This window comes from Python bivittatus, unplaced genomic scaffold (assembly GCF_059951505.1).
Source record: "Python bivittatus isolate LINGU-HERP-01145 unplaced genomic scaffold, Pbiv_v1 ctg000610_np1212, whole genome shotgun sequence".
Classification (NCBI taxonomy): Eukaryota; Metazoa; Chordata; class Lepidosauria; order Squamata; family Pythonidae; genus Python; species Python bivittatus.
Genome location: NW_028277088.1, coordinates 3609656 through 3631733, shown reverse-complemented (window position 1 = coordinate 3631733; position 22078 = coordinate 3609656). Strand labels below are relative to the sequence as shown.

Below are 22078 nucleotides of genomic sequence, written 5' to 3'. Positions count from 1 at the left end.
GTACTTGCTGGTGGATCGAAACAAGAGAATTAAAACGGAGTACAGCAAAGTTCCTTGTTACAGGGGAAAAAGAGACTATGACCTAGCAGACAGAGAGGCATTGTAGAGTTGATCAAAACTTATTTTGCATTCAAACAATTGATTACAAGAGATCCCCTAAGCAGGCCTATGGCTTCATGTATCTGTAGGCAGCAAAAGAGTAACTTTTCCCCCCCTGAATCTTGACCAGCAATCCAGCCTAACAGCATCTCCAGGAGTTTGGCTTTGGCATCAAATCAACTCAAGGGCCATGAAGGATCTCAATGGAGAATGTCAAAGTTGGACGCTGGGATTTAACTGTACTCCTCCATCAACTGGAAGTCTTAAAGTCACTTGGTCATGGCTTGATACGAACGTGTCCAAGAGGAGTTGGTGGCATCCTACAATGGTCAACTCTTGGAAGTCAAAACTAGAAATCACAGGTTGGACCTTGAGGTATAGTTAAATAATACAACAGCAGAGGCACCACCTCACACTTCCAGTTTCATCTTGATATCAAACTCATTTGGCCAAATCCAGCTATAACTGCTTACAGCAACATAAAAAACAGAGGTATTTATACAAGAATATTTTATTTAATTACTCATATATACCATAAATGGTGTCCTTGCTAATCCTCCCTCCCTCTTTCTCTCCTTCCTTCCTTCCTTCCTTCCTTCCTTCCTTCCTTCCTTCCTTCCTTCCTTCCTTCCTTCCTTCCTTCCTTCCTTCCTTCCTTCCTTCCTTCCTCTATCTTCACACCACTCTGCTATTTTATGTTAGGCATATTTATATTAGCTATATATGCTATGTTCCATGATGCTTTGTTTTTAATATATTTTTACAACTGTTATGACGTTATCCTCAAAATCCAATTTACTAGTATTCTCTGTTTTTCTTTCTCCCTCCCTCTTACATTTTCCTTTGTGTCCGATGTGAAAACAAAAAACTCTTTAAACTTCATAGGTTTCCTTCCACCTCCAAGGCATTCAAGTCCTCTTATAAAGGCCACTGCAAGTTACAAGACTTGGATTTATGAGTTGGGCCAAAGAGCTGGCTGTCCAGGAAGGCCCACAGCAGGTACCAGGCCAAGGCAGCTGAGATAGCAATTCTGCTAGAACGGGGTGTTTTTCTCAGATGGATGAGAAATGGCTTGGCCAGTGATAGTGCAGTGTACACTCATTCCTGCAAGTCCTCAGGACTGAGGTTTTTTTCATCCATGAACATCCATCCATGAACACCAACTAGCCATCAGAAGACACGATGAATCTCACAACACATGAATAGACTCAACCATGGTTTTGACTAGGAAACTGTCAGCATCTTAAACAAAGCTAAATCCAAAAATGCAAGAGAATTCCTGGAAGCTTGGTATTCAGACAAGTCAGCCATCAACAGGCAAACAGAGATAAACAACATTTACAGACCATTCAAAAGAGACAATAAAAAGGAAACAGGAAGACTAGAACACCTCCTCGCCAGCAATCAGCACCCAGATAAGCAGGGATTAACACCAGACAAACAAGCAGTAAACATCAGCCCAATCTAGGAACTACCAAAAAAACCCAAAAAACAAAAAACATCCCTTCCAACACTGACAGGGCAAATGACTGTATATAAACAGAGAGCAAACCCCACTCCCTTCTACCTGAAGATAGCTGGGTAATGAAACATCTGCAAGAAAACATCCAAGCTCAGGGAACCCCAAGGACTCTGAGATTTTTTTAGAGAGTTGGTATTGGAAGAGTCCCCGGGAGCAATTGAAATGTTGTTGAACATTCCATGAAGGCACCACAGCTTCGCCAAAGAGTCTCTGCAGTAATTAACCTGCATGAAAAAAGGAAGAAGAATTATGTCTGCAAACTTCATCTCAGGGATGCAAAATCTGAGCATGTACCCTGTTGGGACTGCAACTCCCGATGGCCATACTGCTTGGGAATTGCAGGGGGGGGGGGGGGAGGGTGTATTCCTAAACCCCCTGGAAGGAAGCAGGTTAGGGACATCTGTCCTACTGGAAAAATCTGTTTTTCCACTATTCCCACTTTATATTTGCTTTTTTTCTTTTTTTTTTTTGCATTCACAGTGAAACCACAACTTTGAGGACAATGTTTGCACTCCCTCCTGAATTTATCTTTCTTGGTGTCCTTTGTGGGGAGGAAGAAAGTCACCCCATCGATGATAAAGGTTTTCTTTTGTCTCCAATGCTAAAAGTTGGCGCTTCCAAAAAGTCTGGCTCTAATTTGAACCCACAAGGTCTTATTATCCTTTTATACATCAGGTTCCAACCTCTTCTCTCCTCCCCCCCACCCTCCCATTTCTCACACACTTGCTTCTCCTTTAATTGTTCAACTTGCCACTGCAGAGAGCAATATGCTGTCAAGATAAAAATTATTATAATTAAAAAGGGCCATTTGGCAGGTCTGCAACAGGAAGCTGTTCTTGTGTATGGATGAGACAGAAAACAATTGGGCAGCTTGCAGAGGTGGGGAAAGGGCCGGTGGCTGAATTATGGCTTTCAGGAATGCTTCTGGCGAGGAGGAGGAGGAGGAGGAGGAGGAGGAGGAGGAGGAGGAGGAGGAGGAGGAGGAGGAGGAGTTGTTATTGTATAATAACTATACAATAAACAAAAAATCAATTGCAGCTCGTGATCTTTAAGTTGAGAGCACCCTCTGGCAACTATCTTCACTTTGGGGTCTGTATCCCATCAAGACAGAGAAGGCAAAGCGTGCTCCGTGATCCACAGCCCAGCCTCAAATCCTTCCAGAGATCCTCATTTTATTCAGTCCATTGCAACAGCCCACAGCATCATCTGTTTATTAAAATATTTCGGTTCGGTTCTAAAGGAATTGAGAGCTGACCTTGAGGAGGGCGTGCGCAAGCCGTTAAGGGGGCACTTGGAGAAGAGATGGCACAGTCTAAGGACAGAAGGAAGCCCAAGGAAGCAATATTGTCTAATTTTACTTAATGCTTTTAATAATTGATTTGTTTATTATGCAATGTATGGCTTTATTATGTGATTTATTACTGTCTTTTGGTTAAGTAATATTAGATAAAATAATATTCCCACAAGAGAGACCAGTCAATGCAACCACACCCAGAACCAATTCTGTCCCTCTCTCTGGTCCACCATCACTCTTGCAAGACCATCATCGGTGACCTCAAGAGGTCTTCTTCTCCTCCCTTTTGATTGTATTAGGTTCTATGCTATATTCTGCAGTAGACAGATGAGCCCAGACTCCATGTGAAAGAAGACATGGACGGAACTCAGACCTCACCATGGGCGATATTCAGAAACCAAGAGGAGAACGTTCCAATCTTCAGGACATTCTGCTGTTGATGTTACACTCACGGCTGTCTGCAGGACAGGTCTGAGCGTGTGTGTCAGTGACATTGCAATGACAGGCCCTACCAAGTCATTACAGCCCCACCCCTTTGTATATCCATTCAATGCATGCAACACACCTTAAAAAGTTTCAGGGCTTTGATAGCCCAGTAGACAGCCTGAAATTGAGGAGAATTGGAAAGGGAAACATTGGCCCAAAACAGCTGAACTAGCATTTACTGGCACGGTTCATGTAAAATGCTGGACTAGACTCAGATGAGATTCAACAGCTTGCAATTCTGCGTAAGAAATCCAGACAGTGCCATAGGTTTTTTGTGAGAGCCAAATCATCACGGGAAGCCCGAATATGGTTGACTGGGGCATAGCCTGCGATGGGCAGACAGGTTTTGTGCTCGGTTAACTAGTTTTACACTAAGTGTGTGATGCTATCACAGCCCTCAAGAAATCTGCTTCCACCACGTCAGATCTTGGGGGAGAACAATGTTGTCCTCACTAGGTATGAAGAAACAAAGCTAATAGGGCTGGTGTAGATAGGGTGACCAGATATCTGAACAGGCAAAGGAAGACCCAGACAATTGGAAAGGAGGACAAATGGAGGGGAAAGGAGGTCACATGGACTGTTCACTTTCTTGGCATCCATGACAAAAATTGCAGCAAAAAACTACCAAAAGAAAAAAGAAAAAGTATCTAGGCCTACATGTATATACAAAGTCCTTGACTTATGACCATTTGTTTCAAAGTTATGACAGCACTGAAAAGAGTGACTTATGGAAATCCACTTCTATTGTGAATCCAGTTTGATGTTGGTGTGTGTATACACACACCCACACCCACATGGTACAACATGGATCAATTAATTTCCAGGTTCGTTTTACCTTTGCTAACTACACTATTTACAGAATGGTCACTGCAAAGATTTTACATGCCACTATGCGCGGACAAACAGATTCTAGTTTCTGTTCTCTGTCTTTCTTTTCCTCTAATCTCCTTGCTAATTTTTTTTTCTTCCTTACCTGTGCGTATGCGTGCACATGCACGCACAATTCCAGATAAGGTTCCAGGCATTTAAAGAAGTAGCGAGTTCTGTTACAAGAAGTTTCACGCTATAACAAACCAGTTCACCGAAAGGCCCTGTGAGAATCTTTGGGGTACAGCGAAGACATCGTGTTCCCTATTTAAGTTTGCCACTAGAGAGAGCTGCACCACCACCGAATGTAGACTGGTTGCCACAATAGCTTACTTCCAGCAGAGGGTAGAAGCACCTTGCGAAAAAGAGAAGCAAAGATGCGAAGAAACCGTGGATGCAACCTTGTTCTTCAGAAAGACGTTCTTTGCTTAAGTTTATGTGATGGGGTCAGGCCAACAATGACCAGACTAAGAAACTGACACCACGTAAAAGTCACTTTTACTTTTTTGGTAAAGCTATAGTAACAGAATCTTGCAAGTCTGAAAGTGCTTCCCCTCCCCTCCCTTTATCTGTGTGTGAACTAGGCTTGTCTGAGACGTTTTCTCAAGTTACTTTCTTGGCCTGGGCTCAAGCCCCTCTTATCTGATCCTCGCCCTGGTAGTGGCTCTTCCTCCTGTCCTTCAAGGCCATTCCCTCTTCCCTCTGCATCTCACCTTTGTCAGACTAGCAAGAGCCAGTTGGGTCTAGTGGTGAAGGCCCCAGGCAAGAAAGCAGGAGTTGGTGAGTTCTAGTCCCACCTTAGGCATGAACGCTGACTTTGGGCCAGTCCCTCCCTCTCAGCCCAACTCACCTCACAGGGTTGTTGTTGTGGGGAAAAGAGGAGAATTATTTATAAAAATAAGAAAGGCAGGATTAAAAAATCTAAAAAAAAAAAATAGGGATCTATGAAAAGGCAATGAGTGACTACATACACGGTCACAGGAAAAATTATTTAAAAATGAGCTAAAAGTAATTTGGTCTAGTGGTTAAGGCACCAAGCTAGAAACCAGGGGACTGTGAGTTCTAGTTCCACCTTAGGTACAAAGCCAGCTGGGTGATTTTGGGCCAGTCTCTCTCTCTCAGCCCTAGGAAGGAGGCAAGGGCAAAGCACTTCTGAAAAACCTTGCCAAGAAAACTGCAGGGACTTGTCCAGGCAGTCGCCAGGAGTCAACCCTGACCCACACACAACACTAAAGTTGGCTAGGCCATAGGCATCCAGTACACGCCAGGAGGCTCATTGAACCATCACCTCAACCAGTGTGGAACCATGGGAACTCCCATGCACAGATAAACTCACAAGTATACACACTTCAAGAAATGAAGTGTTCCCCAAAGATGTGGCACACTCATAGCGGATTTGTGCCCTCTCATTAGGTAGCATGAGGAATAGAAACCATTGAAATAGCTCAACAACCATTCCAGTCTTAGGTTGCTGATTTTTTTAAAGAATATTACAAATGTGGGAAGGGTGTGTGTGTGTATGTATGCATAAGTACCCTTCTTAATATAGAAAACAGAAGAAAGATAGAAAAGTTAAGGTTTGCCTGATAAGATGGGGTAGCAACCTAATAAAATTGGCTAGACTATTAGGGAAGCTTAAGGACAGATGAAAATGCAGAGTTTCATGAGCATGAAATTTGAGAAGCTCATTTCCATGCCGTAGATTATTCCAGCTCTTGGTTTCTTCAGAATCCACTGCCTTTAAAGATACAAGACCTGCTCGAACTCATTCATTCATTCATTCATTCATTCCATTGATATATCCCCGATCCACCAAGGATTTCCAACAGGTCACAACACCCACAACCCAAGTAAAAGTGCTCAGTGAAAATGCCCACGACAACCCTTAAAATTAAACCTTAATCTTAATCCTGACCCAGCCATGATCATCATCCGCTCCAGCAAAAAATGAAATGAGTAAGAAAAATAGCTGAAGAGTTTGGGGGTTACCATCTGCTGGAACATCGTTAAAGAAGCCACAAGTCTAAAGCTTGCAGGGAGACCCCTCCAAAGGCCTGGGGCCATGATCCAAAACCAATATCTCCTGGTGGTATCTCCCCTCACTTCACAGAAGTGGGAATGGTCAACAACTTTGACCAGACAGTGGGAGGAGATGGGTTGATTCTGGTTTGGCGGTCCTGTACGGACCTAGGGGCCAAGCCATATTTCTAGCATAAACCCAGCACTTGAATTGCACCCAGAAACACACTGACAGCCTGTGCACCACCACCACCAATTCTGTGGTCATTAGAGTTTCAGAGTGGCCTTCAAGAACAGCTACACGTAGACAACCTGTGCACTAATTCAGATGAGTAACTGCGAGGACCCTTTTCCAAGATCCTTTGTGTCCAGCAGCATCTGTCAAGGGGATGAGGTCAAAAAATTCAAGATGGCCTCTGTGACTGTACAATTGAAGCTCCACCATTTTTTATGTCCATTGCTGTCACAACCCATGTAAAAAGGGGCAGGGCTTTGATCGCATGGTCATGGCTACCATTTTGACTTTTTTGACACCCTCCCCGTGGACACCCCTGGAAAATTCTGTAAGGAAACAGGGGCTGGGGGGGGGGGACCCACAAAAAGCAGCCAGGCAACTCTACAAATTCCCTTTTTTCCAGCTGACAATTGGGCAAAAAAGTCAATGAAGTATGCTCGATGGCCCTTTATCACTGAAAACAGAATAGATTTGTTTTCCCCTGCTATCTTCTGCACAGAGTTCACCCCCCCCGCCCCCCGGACCACTTTGCCCCATTTTCAGGCAGCACTTTGCCTAATTAAGAGATGACATCAGTGTGGGAGCAAATAATTGGCTCTTCTTGCAAATATATACCTTTGCTTTTATACATATTGGCTTTCATCAGCCTAGAAGGATTAATCTGCCGCAGCGTTTGCATAACTCGGTAACTGAACCATCCTTTGCTGAATTAATCCAATTGCCTGGATTTCTACGGCACAATAAACCATAATTGAATCACACGAGCTGAATGCATCTAGTCACACGCCAGCCAACCCCACTTAAAGTTAGTTACGGTGGCTTGTCGTAGGTTTAAGCATCGGATCGTTCGGAAACAGTCACGATGAATAAAAAATGTATTCCGTTGGCCTCTTGCTAAAAGCCTATAAAAGACACCCGTGTTTATCTAATCAGGATGGAAAGGATCTTTTAAAATGTGAATGTTGGGGCAGAAGAAAACTCGAACGCTTTGCTGAAACATGGCTCGTGATTTCTCAGTTGTATGCTCGGTTGGGAAAGAGGCTTCTGTTTTTCTACTTTATCCTCAGGAAGTTTGAGAATCTCTCTGCATTTCTCTCGCTGGCCTTTTTTGACTTTATTACTGGAGGTGGTAGAGGGTGTGCTCTTGGTGTCTTTTTTTAAAGGTGGCACATCTTTCCATCCTTCTGGAGCCTCCCTCAAAAGCAACTTTTCCCAAGGCCCACAGAAGGACTTTCCCTTGACATCTTCTGTTGACGTGGGGAGTCAAGAAACGGGCAGACCACTGGAGACGGGAGAGTTGTCGTGAGCTCTTTTCACGCTGATTCGAATTCGTGTTATTAAAACTGGGAAGCAGGATAAAGTGCCCTCCGTTTCCAAAAGGGACAATCTTCTAACACCTACAAAGAAATGGCGGAAAGAGACGGACAGAAGTAATTTGGCAGCAGTAATGGCCTTTATCGGTGTCTTCTCTGAAAATAAGATATTGGCTTATCTTCATCAGCGTGTTCATTCAGGCTCTGAGATTCTCATTCCTTGGATAAACTTTTTCCGGTCCACATAGCCTGGGCGAAGTTCGATAACTGCTGAATGAAAGACAGGACCTTCTCACGGGCTTGGCCACGAAATGTGCAAACCCAGGAGGATTTCCCTGATGTTCAATTTTCCTGGGGGGGAAAAAACCTTCCAAAAAAAATTCTCTTTTGTTTTAGCGTATGGAAGCACAGATGGAAAAGCAAAGGATGCTTCTGCACGGGAAGGGAGGAGGGGGAACAAGCCATCCCATTCATCTGGGCAGATGTATTGAGTAGGCCTGTCCTTCAGAAGAAGCACTTGGGAGTTCATGTGAATGGAAGCCCATCAGCTCCCTGCTACCCACCCTGATGTCTTCCAGTCTTCTCAACTTGGCTTAAACTGTATTATTTAGACCAGACTTTAGACCAGCCATTAACTAGTCTTCCTAAGTTTCTCCTTCCAGGATCCTTACACCAATGTTTCTCAGCCTTAGCAAATTTAAGATGCGTGGACTTCATCTCCCAGAATGAAGGAACGGGGTGTAGTGCTGAAGATGTTGGACTAGGAGTGGTGAAACCCAAGTTCAAGTCACCTTCAACTGTGGAGGCTTCCATGCTCAGTCTCAGCCAGGCTGGATCTCAGCCCGGCCCCTCCCAAAGCATTTCCCCCAAAATGCTGAGGGAAAGAAAGAGATGTCTGCCATCTTGAGCTCCAGAGGAAAGGAGGCATATATACCTAGCGAATCATTCATGAACAAATGTAAACTGAGAATTATGAGGCGGCCAAATCAGTTTCTAAAATTGGTAAGTAGAAATTTCCACCCCAGATAGTCTGAAACCAACTGGTGCCCAAGCCATCACTATCTAAACCAGTGTTTCTCAACCTTGGCAACTTTAAGACGTGTGGACTTCAATTCCCAGAATTCCCCAGCCAGCAAGGGGAATTGAAGTCCACACGTCTTAAAGTTGCCAAGGTTGAGAAACACTGATCTAAACTGTGCCATCCAGATGTTTTAGACTGTAGATCTGCACATGGCTGGTGACCAATCTTGCCGGCGCTCTGAGGCTAAAGAAGGTCAGGAAACTGGTTAACCCTGGTTGGAAGACCAAACTGAGAAGTTTAAAAAGCTTCCTGGAAAAAGGCAATTTCCATATTGGTGCCAAGAAAACCGTAGGTCCGTGAAAAAGGCAATTTCCAAGTTTCTTGGAAAAAGGCAACTTCCATACTGCTGCCAAGAAAACCAGAGGTCCGTGAACTCCACAGGAGCCAAGCTTCATCTAAGAGAGTCCTCTTTTATGTTTTTAATTTTTTTAATTTAAATTTATTTATTTATTTATTTATTTTTGCCTAGCTCAGCGGTAGCATGTAGCTGGCCTTGGCTGATCTTGAAGAGGCTAACCAAGATCTGACCCCGTGAATAGTTGGATGGGGGACCACCACAAAATCCTTGGGCTGTAAGCTAAGTTGGGAAGTCAAAAAAAACCCCACTGGGGGCAACAGGAAGTCACACTGGTATTGCTTCCATCCAAATGAAGTCACTAGGAACTGAGTCTACCAAGGTTTTATATTAAGCAGAATTGGGCCTGGGGAGGACTTGGATGGGAGACCACCAGGAGATTTCAGGTTTCTAGGCCAGAATGGGAAGTCACACAAATATTCCAGAAGAGGGCAAAGCAAATCACTTTGGAACGACAGACGAGAAAACCGTCTGGATATTTCTGTGTAGTCTTCATGGACTCAGGGGGTCATGTAATGGGAGGTTGGCCTGGTCTTGCCCACTTCAGTCCAATTTTTGCCTCCTTTTACAGGTAGACTGTGTTGATCAACGGTGATCTTCTCCTCTCTGTGAATGGTCTCTGGGCAGTCCAGAATCCAGATGGAAAGAAAAGTTCTTCCCATCCAAGTGGTAGAGAATGTGTATCCTTCTTAAAAATTGTCAATAATCCCCTGAGAATAGGACTGGCTTATCTTATCCGGAACTGCTGAAAGATTATAAAAGATTGGAAATCAATTTGGTATCTTATTAAGGACTGGGCCGAAAGTCTCGACCCGGAGGGATATTTGAAAATGCCTAGTAGATTAGGACCAAGTAGAGATGATTGTATTTTAGCGACAGTGTTTGACTTCAAATTATTCTTCTATAATAGAAAAGTTATTAGGAATTCAAGACGCCATCACTGTTATTCAGCTGACAAATGGAGTATGGATTACAGAAGGCACGGGGAGTATGGGGGTTATTTTTAACATGTTGGGCGGGGGGGGGTGACAAAAGTAGAAGATATAATAACAGTGTCTAACCAAAGAATTTTATGGTATTGAGAGCTGGGAACATGCCAGAATTCTCAGCCGTATGAAGTGGCAGGTTCTTCTCAGTAATTAAAAAAAAATAGATCTCTCTTTTTATATAGCTTTTTCCTTTCCGTATTCCTCAGTCTTGTTTCTTTTTTTATTCTTCTTTGGAATGGCTCTGACAACGAATTAATTTAGTCCCAAAGTCATTCGGCTACAGAAGGAAAAACATATTTCTTCCACAACAATTGCATTATTATTATTTTTTTCTCATGGCACTATTCCCTCTTGACCGGGTTAATTCTCGGGCAGATCATCAAAGTTACATTTTTTAAAAAATTAGGTAAGCAGTTTGAAAAGCCTGTGAAGTTCACATTTCACCAGGCTAAATTTCTGGGACAGTCAGATGAATGCTTTCTTATCTCACGGTTGGGTGAACCTACATTCTTGATCCCCCAAACTGGGTCAAACCATGGTATGTGACAAAACAGCCTTGCTTTCTATAGACGCCAAAAAGTGCCTGAAAGTTATCCAGGTAGGTGGTTGAGTTTTTTAATCCCACAACTCTTTAACCAAGGTAAAAGGGGTAGAGGCATAAAAAGGGGTGGAGCCTTGATTCCATGGTGGTGGCCACCACCTTGACTTTTTTGCCCCCCTTCCCCTGTAGACACCTCTACTTACAGTACATGGCTTCTTTTCTCAAACATTCTATTGCTTGGGTCTAAAAGAAGATGCCTTCGTCTGCATTTACTCACACCGAAATGGTATTTCCATGAATCATTTGGACACCATATACCAGCCCCTTGGGGAAAAAGGCCTTTTGGGACAACATTCTTGGACGGTGATGGATAACACCAACAGTTATCCTTCAGTTATGAGAAAATACATATGAAAAAAAATCCAGGGGGAGAAGTCTGAAACCATAGCTTCTTCCCCTCATCACAAACAATAAACACAGAAATGAAAAGGTCTCTTTCTGGCTCATGAATGTGGAACTGAACCCTACCAGCACTTAGAGTGATGATGGTTGCTGATAATGTTTCTAATAGACTGGTTGGGTTTATACAAACCATAGCTTGCTACAGAACTCCTGCCTTCGTGCATAATTCATTGACTCTTAAGCAGCCCAAGGATGGCTTCATCCAACCCTTGGCAGTGTGCAAGGAAACCAGTTTGACCGTCCATGCAAAGTAGCTGTCCAGCTTCTTCTTAAAAATTTCCAGAGGTGGAGAAACCACAGCCTCCAGAGGTAGATCATTTGATGGTTGTACACATCTTACTAGCAGGAAGTTTTTGCTTATGTTGAAATGAAATCTAGATAGCTGTAGTCTTTACAAGTGATTTTTGGTCTTAATAATGATTGTTGTTCAGTTGTTCCTGATTTTCATGACTGGATGACATCATGTCATCAAGGCTGTCTGTCAGTAATGGCTTCTTTCAGTTGTTGTATGTTCACTCATGACCATCAATGATAGTATCTAGCGTGATCTTCTGTTGTCTTTTTGGACGGGCTTTGATTTTTCCAAGGATCAAGGCTTTGTTGGCCTCACATCATGTCTGAAATAGTTAAATTTTAGCATTATTATGAGTTCAACCAGCTTTGATTTCAATTAGCAGCAAATGATTTGTTCTTCTTGTGCTCCAGGGTCTTCTCAATCACCTTCTCCAGCACCACAATTCAAAGGCATCAGTTGTTTTTTTTGTTCAGCTTTTCTGATGCTCCAGCTTTCACAACCCTAAACTACAATGGGAAAAGCAGGGCCTTCACAGTACGCAGCTTTGTTGACAATGGCTCATCACCCATACAGCAAAGCCATAAACAGGGATTTAAAAATCACAGTAGCTGGGCTGACAGATTTTGAAGGATGCTAGATCTTCAGCCACCAAGTTGAGGAAGAAGGCAAGGAACAAAGAGGTGGATCTTTTCTTTCTCGCTTGTTCTCTGGCTTTTAAAAGTGCCAGGCCCTTCTCAATTTTCTTGATTAGTGGAAAGAGTCTACCCTGGAAGAGCAGATGGAGGCAGATCATTAAATGAGCCCAAGGACGGTCCGGTCACATTCCTGCCCATCTTCAAGAGATGTTGCCAGCTTCTTCCAATTGGCATTCTCCAGCATGTGTTCCTTTGCTTAAATCAAGAAAACCTCACGTTGCCTTGGAGTGTCGGAAAAGATGCTTTTTTAGAGAACAACTCTACTTCCAACTTACTGAGCTCGGCAATTTTCTCCTGTAACTTTTCTTTTTTGGGGCCGGGGGGAGGGGGAGAGGAGGGAATTATTTAACATTTATTTTCAAGCATTTAAAGAGTGGGTACTTTTTCCACTTTCTTCTTCCTTTTTTTTTTTAAGTAGTTATTTATGTTGTTCCTGTGATTTTTCCAATGGCTGAAACTTGTTTACAGGCAGGAACTGCCCAGCATCAGCTTCCCTCTGCTGTGTGCACACACGAGTGTGCAAATGGCAAAGAACAAGGAGGCACAAATATTCGCAGATTGTAACTCAGAACATACATTCATCTGAGTATCCCCCTTGGCAATGTGTTTATCAGGGAACCAGGATGGAAAGAGGGAGGGAGGGAGGGAGGGAGGGAGGGAGGGAAGGAAGGAAGTAAGCAAGCAAGGAAGGAACGAACGAAGAAAGAAAGAAAGAAAGAAAGAAAGAAAGAAAGAAAGAAAGAAAGAAAGAAAGAAAGAAAGAAAAAGGAGGGAGGGAGGGAGGGAGGGAAGAGATAAAGGAAGGAAGGAAGGAAGGAAGGAAGGAAGGAAGGAAGGAAGGAAGGAAGGAAGGAAGGAAGAGAGAGGAGGGAGGGAGGGAGGAGAAAGAAAGAAAGAAAGAAAGAAAGAAAGAAAGAAAGAAAGAAAGAAAGAAAGAAAGAAAGAAAGAAAAAGGAGGGAGGGAGGACCAGAAACAGGAGAGGTGGTGAGTTTAAGTCCTGTTGCCCTCCATGCCAGAGTTTCATGCACATCTAGTGCTTTTTTGAAGTAGGAAATGTGGGAGGAATGGTAAAGCAACTTAAAGCAGAGGAATCTGCTGGGGATGAACACTGGGGCTTGCAAGAAAATGTTGCAGCTTGGAGCACTCTGGGTTAGAGGTTGCAACCAGCCAACTCTGCTGCCTTCCAGAATTCCCCGTCCCATCTCACCCCTCCCACCTTTCTCGCAGCTCCTCAGGGTTCTGGGTCATTCAGCTGGGCTGTGGGTGGGTGGGCAGAGTCGAAAGGACGGTAGGGGAGAGGGCACGGCCCCCTTGTCTTTCTTCCCAGAAGATTTGTTTGCGCTTGGAGCATTACTCCCCCCCTGCCCCCCAGGCATAGTGAGAGCCTTTGGAAATGAAATACCGTTTTTTAATTAGTTCTAACAAAAGGAAAACAAGCTCATAGTAAATGAAAATCAACACTAGAGTGAAATGTATTTTCCCCGGTGCTTGCCAATTCTCTGCATCTGTCGTAGGGAGCTGTTTCCATCCTTCCCACCTCCGTACACTTTCTTTGGTATCCTTAAAAAAAAAACTCTTCTGGATGAAAAAATTCTTGCCTACTCAAAAACCGATCAACTACAGGTAATCCTTGCTTAACAAACCTAATTGGGACCAGCAACTCCATTGCTAAGCAAAGGAGTTAGAAAGCGAGACATCACGTGTCTGCTGCACTTAGCGACGGCAGTTCCAGGAGTCCTGCTTGCTGTCATTAAGGGAATCCCATATGGTTGTTAGGCAAGGACCCACCCCAACCCACCCCATTCCTGATGGGACCCTTCCAGCCCTGAGCCTTGGTTCTTCCAAGCAATAGATGCTTTCAGGGGATCCCTGAGTGTAATGGTATATGGGAAAGACCTTGGGAGACTGGCTCCAGAAATGCTGCCAAGGGAATGGCCAGATAAGAGACAGCCTAGCCCTCAGCTAGAAGGGATCCTGCCTAGTTTCTCGGGCTGTAAAGGAGACAGCAGGAGATTTGTACTTTCAGACTTCATTAATGTAGCTTTACAATGAAGTAAAATTAGCTCACCTGGTTGTGTTTCCTGTCTGGTCTACCTGGTAAGGTTGACATCAATCTTGCAAGTCTAAAAGTACATCTCTCTCCCCATCTCCTTGCAAGATTGATGTCAGCCTTACTAGGTAGAGCAGATAGGAAACATGACCAGATGAGCTCATTCTACTTTATTGTAAAGCTACATTGACAGAATTTTGCAAGTTTGAAGCTACAAGCCTCCCCCCATCTCCTTTACAGCCCAATAACTTAGGGAGGGTCCCTCCTGAGCCTCTTGCCCCACCCACTATCCAGCTGTGGGCTATGCTGCCTCTTATCTGACCATTCCCTAGGCAGCATCTCTTGGCCCAGTCTCCCAAGGTCCTTCCCACCTACCATTACACTGAACCAAAAGAGGCTGACTTGCTTCTCCTACCCTGCGCGAACTGCCTCTGCTTCAACTCCCCCCATCTGCCATCTCGCCCCAATGTCTGCCCTCCCCACCCCCACCCCCCCACCCCCCCACCCCGCACACCATAGCCAAGACGAAGAGGCCACTTTATTCCACCACCACCTTATAATAACCCTATAATAAAAGTAGTATTAGCATGCCTAACTTTGGTTTCCTAGTCTGGTCTACCTTGAAAGGCTGATGTGCTCATTAATGTGCTCAAAAGAGGCTGCACAACCATGTCTCTGGGATGTGTTAATTCAGATTCCTGACTTAGCGGAGGATTGCACATGAAACTCTGCACGAACCCTTCCAATTCATCTATGATTCTGTGTAAACCAATGGCTTGAAATAGATCCACGGCTCCTATGATGCATCTGCTGATGTTGACTTCAAGTTGTGGGAGGAGATCCAGTGAAACTCTTATCTTCCACCTCACCAAAGTATATGGCCCTGCAGCATCATTACCCCAGAATGAAAATCCTCATGCTGTTATCACCTTCTTTCCTCGCTGGTAGGGCCAAGGAATGCCTGTTTTCAAAAAGATAATCTCAGGATATTGTCTCTTTTAGCTGGAGCAATATCTTGGGCTCCATCTGCCACCATGTAGAATTTCTTCCAGCTTAACTGAGTTGACCACAGAAGAAAATTTGGACAGAATTTTCAATCTTCTCCCTCCCACCCAGATGGGACATATTCAGTTTCAGCTACATTTCAGAGAACACAAATGCTTCAAGGTGGACTTTGCCACAGTCCTCACGGTTGATCTCAAGGTCCCTGAACCCACAGGGTTTGTGCAAGCCAGCTGGTGTTATTTGTGCAGCTATCCAGTGTTGTTTTTGCTGATGGAAACAATGTCCTACATAACTCTCCTGGGTTCTCAGTCGCTCAACTATACAACTGCTCACGGTGTTTGGGATGGTGGCTTGGCTGGCCAGCCCCATGCTGGAGAAGGTGGTGTCCTCTTTCAACGTCTGTTCCCAATTTTTCTACAAAAACCAAGAGCCAGGATTGGGCCAGGTGGGAAAGCAAAGAATTTGCCAGCAGTACCAAAACCAGTATCATTTTGCAACGCTGTATGATGTTGGCTTTTGGATTCCGGTTTGGTCAGCCTACACTCTGAATATTGAAAGTTGTCCATTCAACGCCAAGAGGAGAAACAAGTGGATGAGGGACCAGGATCTGGGTCCCCCTGCTTCTTCTCCTCGGCCACAGCATGGACATGCTGTGAGTTCTCTTGACCGCAACTCAGAAACTTGCCCTTGTTTTCTCAACGTCCCAATTGATCCTACTGCCAATTTCGGTCTGGTCCCCTACTCTTTGGAGTCTGGCCCTCCCTAGGATGCAGACAGGGGTGTCTGCAAAACACATAAAAATGGGCAGCGCTTTCATCACACCACGGGGTGGCCATCTTGATTTTTCTGACCACATCCTGCAGTCATCCCTGATTGCAGAAGGACTGCTTCACTCCTTCTGCAACAACAGCTGTCCTCCTGGCTTACCCAAAACTCACGCAACGTTGGCCACCCAACGGAAATGTCCCGCCAGTCACACCAGGGAAATCTGCAGGGGAGACGGGTTCAAAACAGTCAAGATGGCAGCCACAATTGTGCCATTGAAGCCTTGCGCCTTTTTACATGTATAAAATTTGGGAGGGGGGATGAACTTTTCTTTTTATTACCTGCAGACTGAGATTTCTCTCATCCGGGCGTGACATCACGCCTTGATCGTTCATGAACGTCTTCAGAGATACAGCCCTTCCCCAATCCAGAGAATTAATTTTTTCCCTAACAACCCGTATTTTTTTCCCTCAACAATGCGATGCACCAAACGGCTCTAACTTGTGTTTTTTTCCTACCCTGAATGTCATAATTTGTTTCACATATAATTCTCGGGGGATTTAATTTAACAGATTTAATTTAAGTTCATTTAATGAGCTTAATCGGGGGGTATTTATATTTTTATTGTTTTTATTGTCTTGCTTTTTAATTGTAAGCTGCCCAGAGTCACTCTCTGGGGGAGATGGCTGGCATGTAAATTTAATAATAAGTAAATAAAATTAAAAAACTCTATACAGGAAGGCTTTCCTACATGCTCTCCTACTGGATAATTTTTCTGTGGGATTTTATTGGTTTAGGCCTCATGTTAGAGGCCTCAAGACCACCTCCCCTTGAGGGGGACGTTTATATAGCTTTAGATATTATGCTCCTGGACCAAATTTAATTCAAATGCCCTTAAAGGGTGGAACAGAGAAGATCTAGTAGGGAGGATACCTATACCTGAAGTGCCCAGTAAAGACAAAATTGGTCATGTAGTGCCTCCTATAGGTCGGTAGCTAATATAACGCATGTTATTCTGTTTTCCCAGCTTGCTTCTCCCTACTTGTTCTCACACGAAATGAGAAATGAGAATCCTGGTGGATTATTTAAGGAGCGCCAGGCTCTCACTGTGGACTATGAAAATACGGCCTACGACCGAGGGCACCTGAACCCAAACTCATTCCACTGTGGAGTTGGACGAGAAGCGACTTTCACGTTGACCAACGCTGTGCCCGTTGACCCGTGCTTCAATCGGATCTGCTGGTACAGACTGGAGCAAGCCTTGAGGTTGCTCCCGTTCCAGGTCTGCATCAGGGCTTCACAGGGGACACCCTATCTGGGGACCGGGTCAGTTCCCAATCCCAACAAGAAGATTCCCAATCCTTCCTATGACGGAGAAGGGGACCCGACCCGGGAATTCAGCCGAGTCTCTGTTCCGAGCCACATCTGGACATCCTTTTTCTGTGACGTCCCCAACAATAAGAACTTCTGCTTCTCCTTTGGGTTCCTGGCCGAGGACAAGGAGCAATCGAGAGTTCAGATATTGCCTGTGGACAAGCTGGAAGGGAAACTCGGTGACCCTTCGTCTCCAGTGAAACTCTTTGCTGATGGATGCAACTCGCGTAGCGAGAGGTCAGCATAATATGCATCGGCCACGTACGCTCTCTGATGAATGTCATGCAAGGTCAGCTGGAAAACGAGTATTATTTGAATCCACCAGCATCTGACAGACGTCCGGAGCACCTGGTGCAGATGCCAGGTTCCGACAATTTCCCTACATCTCTTTCCCTCCAAGATTTCTTTCCGCTGGAAATGCAAAGCAATTTACTTTTAATACAGTGGCGCAGAACCGCTTAAGCAGAGGTGTGCAGATGTGTTCGAGAGGGGAAGGGAGTGCCAATGATGAAATGTGTATTGCAATGTCCAACATAAACAATGTGGCTTGAGGCCTTGAGTCCAATACTATTATTATTTTTAATACCGGTAGTCCTTGCTTACTGACCGCCTCATTTAGCGACCATTCAAAGTAACGATGGGGTTAAAAAAACAGCTTTGCAACCAATCCTCACATTTATAACTGTCGGAACATCCCACGGCCATGTGATCACCATTTGCATGGAGAACTCTCCAGAGTCAATGGAGAACACAGAAATGAAATCATAAGTCGCAGTCATTTGATGTCTTGCTTAATGAGAGAAGCAGAAGTGATGTCATAAGTCTGTCACTGTCATGTGATTTTCCACTTAGTGACTGTGGTGCTTAGCAACAGAGTTGCCAGTCCCAACTGTGGTCGCTAAGTGAGGACTACCTGTATATATTTTGGTCAACTCAAGGTAGTGAACGTACCTAATACTCCTGCCTTCTATTTTCCCTGTGAGGGAAACAACAACCCTGTGAGGTGGGTTGGGCTGAGAGAGAGAGTGACTGGCCTAATCAGGACACAAGTCTGAAAGGGTGGGGATTGTGTCAAGAGGGCATAATTGTTTGTTATTTCTGTTAGGTGCTGCCTTTATTGGTTTTAAATATTGTATACCCACAGAGCTGTTTTGAACTGGATGGCCTTACAGATCCAATAAATTGGATTAATTTAAAGTTTGCTTCAGTGTTGTTTGTACCTGATGACTATGCAATGGTGGGCAATCTTCCTCCTCCCTTCATTCACACATTGAACTGGTCTCTAAAATGATTTGATTGCTTCGGTTTCTCACATTGCCTAAATCCCAGCCAGTATGATTTTCAGACCATGACTGATGGCTTTGTGTTTTATGTGAACACATCCAGCACAGTATAGTGGTGAAAGTGTTGGATTAGAAGCAGGGAGACCCCATTTCTGGTCCCTCCTCAGCCATGGACACTCCGTGGGTGACTTGGGGCCATCCCTTCCTTTCAGCCCAAGAGCCAGGGGATTCTGGTCCTGCGAGGTAGTCCAGACAAGAAGCACAACCAGGGGTACTAGCTCTATCTTTATGGTAAGGTTGCATTAACAGCATCTTGCAAGTCTAAAAGTCCGTCTCTCCCCCTCGCCTTTACAGCCCAAGGAATTAGGGGGGGTCCCTTTTGAGATGCTTCCCATGCCTCTTTTTCTTCTGTGGGCTCAGCTGCCTCTTATCTGCCCATTGCCTAATCTGCGGCACTTCCCCCTGTCTCCCAATGTCATGCCCCCATACCTTTACAGGGAGGTCCAGTGGGGAAGGGGCTGGACTAGTTGCTGGGAGAAACATATCTTCTGTTCATGGACACAATTTAAGACACCTTTCAGTATTTATCTTTTTTTGAGCTGAGAATGGCATCACAACCTACAAAGAGGTACGAAATCTAGGGACCCTGAAATTCCCATCTGCACGTCAGCCTTGAAGTGTAGACCACGTCCAATCATATCAACAAATTCAATACTCAAATTATCTATGGCAGGAAAAAAAAAAGGCGAGGGATCAGAAGACAGGGTACAAATCAAAGTGGGTGGCAGGGCCCACCCAACCTTGTTTAGAATTTTAACGCTTGGAAGTCCCAGAGTTGTAAACTGGGCTGGCAACAGCAAACCATTTCCTTATTGTGGCTGGAGAAAATTGCAGGAAATGCTGTCTTCAGAAACTGTGCTTGATCACGTTTTGTTTCATCATCCGAGGAATGAAAGTAGAGAAGCGCAAGCTGGAGCCTTGAGAAGTTCCTGCAAGAGGAACAAATGATTAATCTGACTCAGACAGCTTTGTGTATCGATATTGTCCACTTGCTTTGCAGTCTCAGTGCTGGGGTGGAGGTGGAAGAATGCCAAAACCCACAAACCAGCTGGGCGTGAGAGTCAGCGCACGGTGGAAAGAGTCATTCTGCTGGAATCTGACAACAGAAACATCAGCAAAATGTGTGGCGGAGTGTTACGTTTCCCCCACCAGGCAGAACCGCCATTTAATCACAAAGATTTATAGCACAATCACCACAGAGGAGGCTGTTTGTTTGCTTCGTTCCTTTGGGACAAAAACAGGGGCTTGTTTTAATACTGAATTCACGAATTCCCTTTTCAGGGAAGGGAAGGGAAGGGAAGGGAAGGGAAGGGAAGGGAAGGGAAGGGAAGGGAAGGGAAGGGAAGGGAAGGGAAGGGAAGGGAAGGGAAGGGAAGGGAAGGGGGAAAGTAGGAAGGAAAAGGGGAAGGAAAAGGGGAAGGAAAAGGGAAGGGAAGGGAGAAGGGGAAAGGGGAAAGGGGAAAGGGGAAAGGGGAAAGGGGAAAGGGGAAAGGGGAAAGGGGAAAGGAGAAGGGGAAAGGGGAAAGGGGAAAGGGGAAAGGGGAAAGGGGAAAGGGGAAAGGGGAAAGGGGAAAGGGAAGGAGAAGGGAAGGGAAAGGGGAAAGGGGAAAGGGGAAAGGGGAAAGGGGAAAGGGGAAAGGGGAAAGGGGAAAGGGGAAAGGGGAAAGGGGAAAGGGGAAAGGGGAAAGGGGAAAGGGGAAAGGGGAAGGGAAGGGAAGGGAAGAGAAGAGAAGAGAAGAGAAGAGAAGAGAAGAGAAGAGAAGAGAAGAGAAGAGAAGAGAAGAGAAGAGAAGAGAAGAGAAGAGAAGAGAAGAGAAGAGAAGAGACATATATTCTCTTCCATATATAGATCTATATATGTATATAGAGTTTTACATAAAAGTTGCAGTAAAGGATAACCATATCTCATTAAAATCATCCATATCCAATTTACATCTGTAAGCAATTTGTTTGTAAGTCATGAATGACACCAGGTCTTCAGCTGATAAAGTAATTAGGGCCATAAATGTATCATTTGCAAGCTGAAGTACTGGTCTCTTAACCAGAAGAAGGTTACGGAGCCTCCCTTTCTGTTATCTGGTCACAATTTCCATGCAGTGGGAATGGAATTCAAAAGAAATCCAAACTTGTAAGGCCTCCAATTCATTATATTCTGGGAAGGAACAACACATATTAAAATATTCTATTGGAACATGTTAAAATAGTTGAGACAGATGTCAATTTCTTCTCTTAACTGAGGGATGGGAAAGAGAGAAGGCAGGTTTTAACAGATGGCTACTCCTATGGGAGAACCAGTTTTGTGTAGTGGTTAAGACATCTGGCTAGAAACCAGAAGACCTTGAGTTCTAGTCCCACCTTAGGCTTGAAGCCACCTGGGTGACCTTGGGCCAGTCCCTCTCTCTCAGCCCTAGGAAGAAGGAGGGCAGGGCAAGCCACTTCTGAAAAACCTTGCCAAGAAAACTGCAAGGACTTGTCCAGGCCGTCACCAGGAGTCAGTCCTGACTCAAAGGCATATACACAACGCAACACCTATGGGCGTAGCCATCCCTCAAAATTTGTCCCAGGCTTTACATAAGTTCCTGGAAGCTGATCCCCAAGGACAGGAGGAATAATAAGAGGCCCTAGCCAGCTCCTTCAGAGCTCTAAAGACTCCACCCCTTCAGATTAATCCATGGATAGATCAGCAGTTAAAGATGTGCTCCTCCTTCTACTACCACCCACTTCCAGAGGCAATAGAGGCAGGTTGGAAATGAGGACACTAAATGTCATGCTAGTCTGGTTTTCTGTCACCTTAAGGATTGGTGGAGAACATCATAATTTCATAAGGGGGAAAGGCCATCCCATTTGCACATCTCCGGGCTAACACATTTAGCCTACGTTTGTCGACTTTCTTGCTTTTTCTCCATCCCATGTTTTTGTTGCATCCCGTGTGATGAGGAATTCTGAGGAACGCACACACCTTTCTAGGCCTCTCTACTGCTTTGGTTGGCCCCAAACCAACAGTGTGGTTTTTCTTCAGGGCAAACCCCCCAAAAATTATTGGAAAGATGTGAAAAGAAATTCTGAGCTCCCCCAGACCTGTCACCGTAATGTAGGCCAGAGTTGCCATCTGTTTCTCCCTTTGATCCCAAACTGCAGAGCAGATGGTGAAGGAGGAGGATATTAGGAGCTCATCATGGTTCTGCTATAAATGGGCCATTGGAAATTGTCTTTGAGACAACTGAGTTACAGGAGGAAAAGATTTATAGGTTTAAGAATGTGTATTTGTTTAAGAGATTTACAGGCCC

At 44.6% G+C, this 22078-nt stretch overlaps 1 protein-coding gene across 1 annotated transcript in view; it reads right to left on the bottom strand.

The window, feature by feature from the left end:
- LOC103048809 (vasoactive intestinal polypeptide receptor-like) overlaps nucleotides 1-16469 on the bottom strand; it is a 38480-nt gene extending 22011 nt beyond the window's left edge. Inside the window, exons 1-2 of the mRNA XM_088150516.1 lie at nucleotides 16416-16469; nucleotides 15643-15723 (exon numbers count right to left, since the gene is read on the bottom strand). Coding sequence (XP_088006642.1) covers nucleotides 15643-15723; nucleotides 16416-16469 — 135 coding nt within the window. The remainder of the gene's footprint in view (nucleotides 1-15642; nucleotides 15724-16415) is intronic.
- Nucleotides 16470-22078: the final 5609 nt, after the last annotated feature.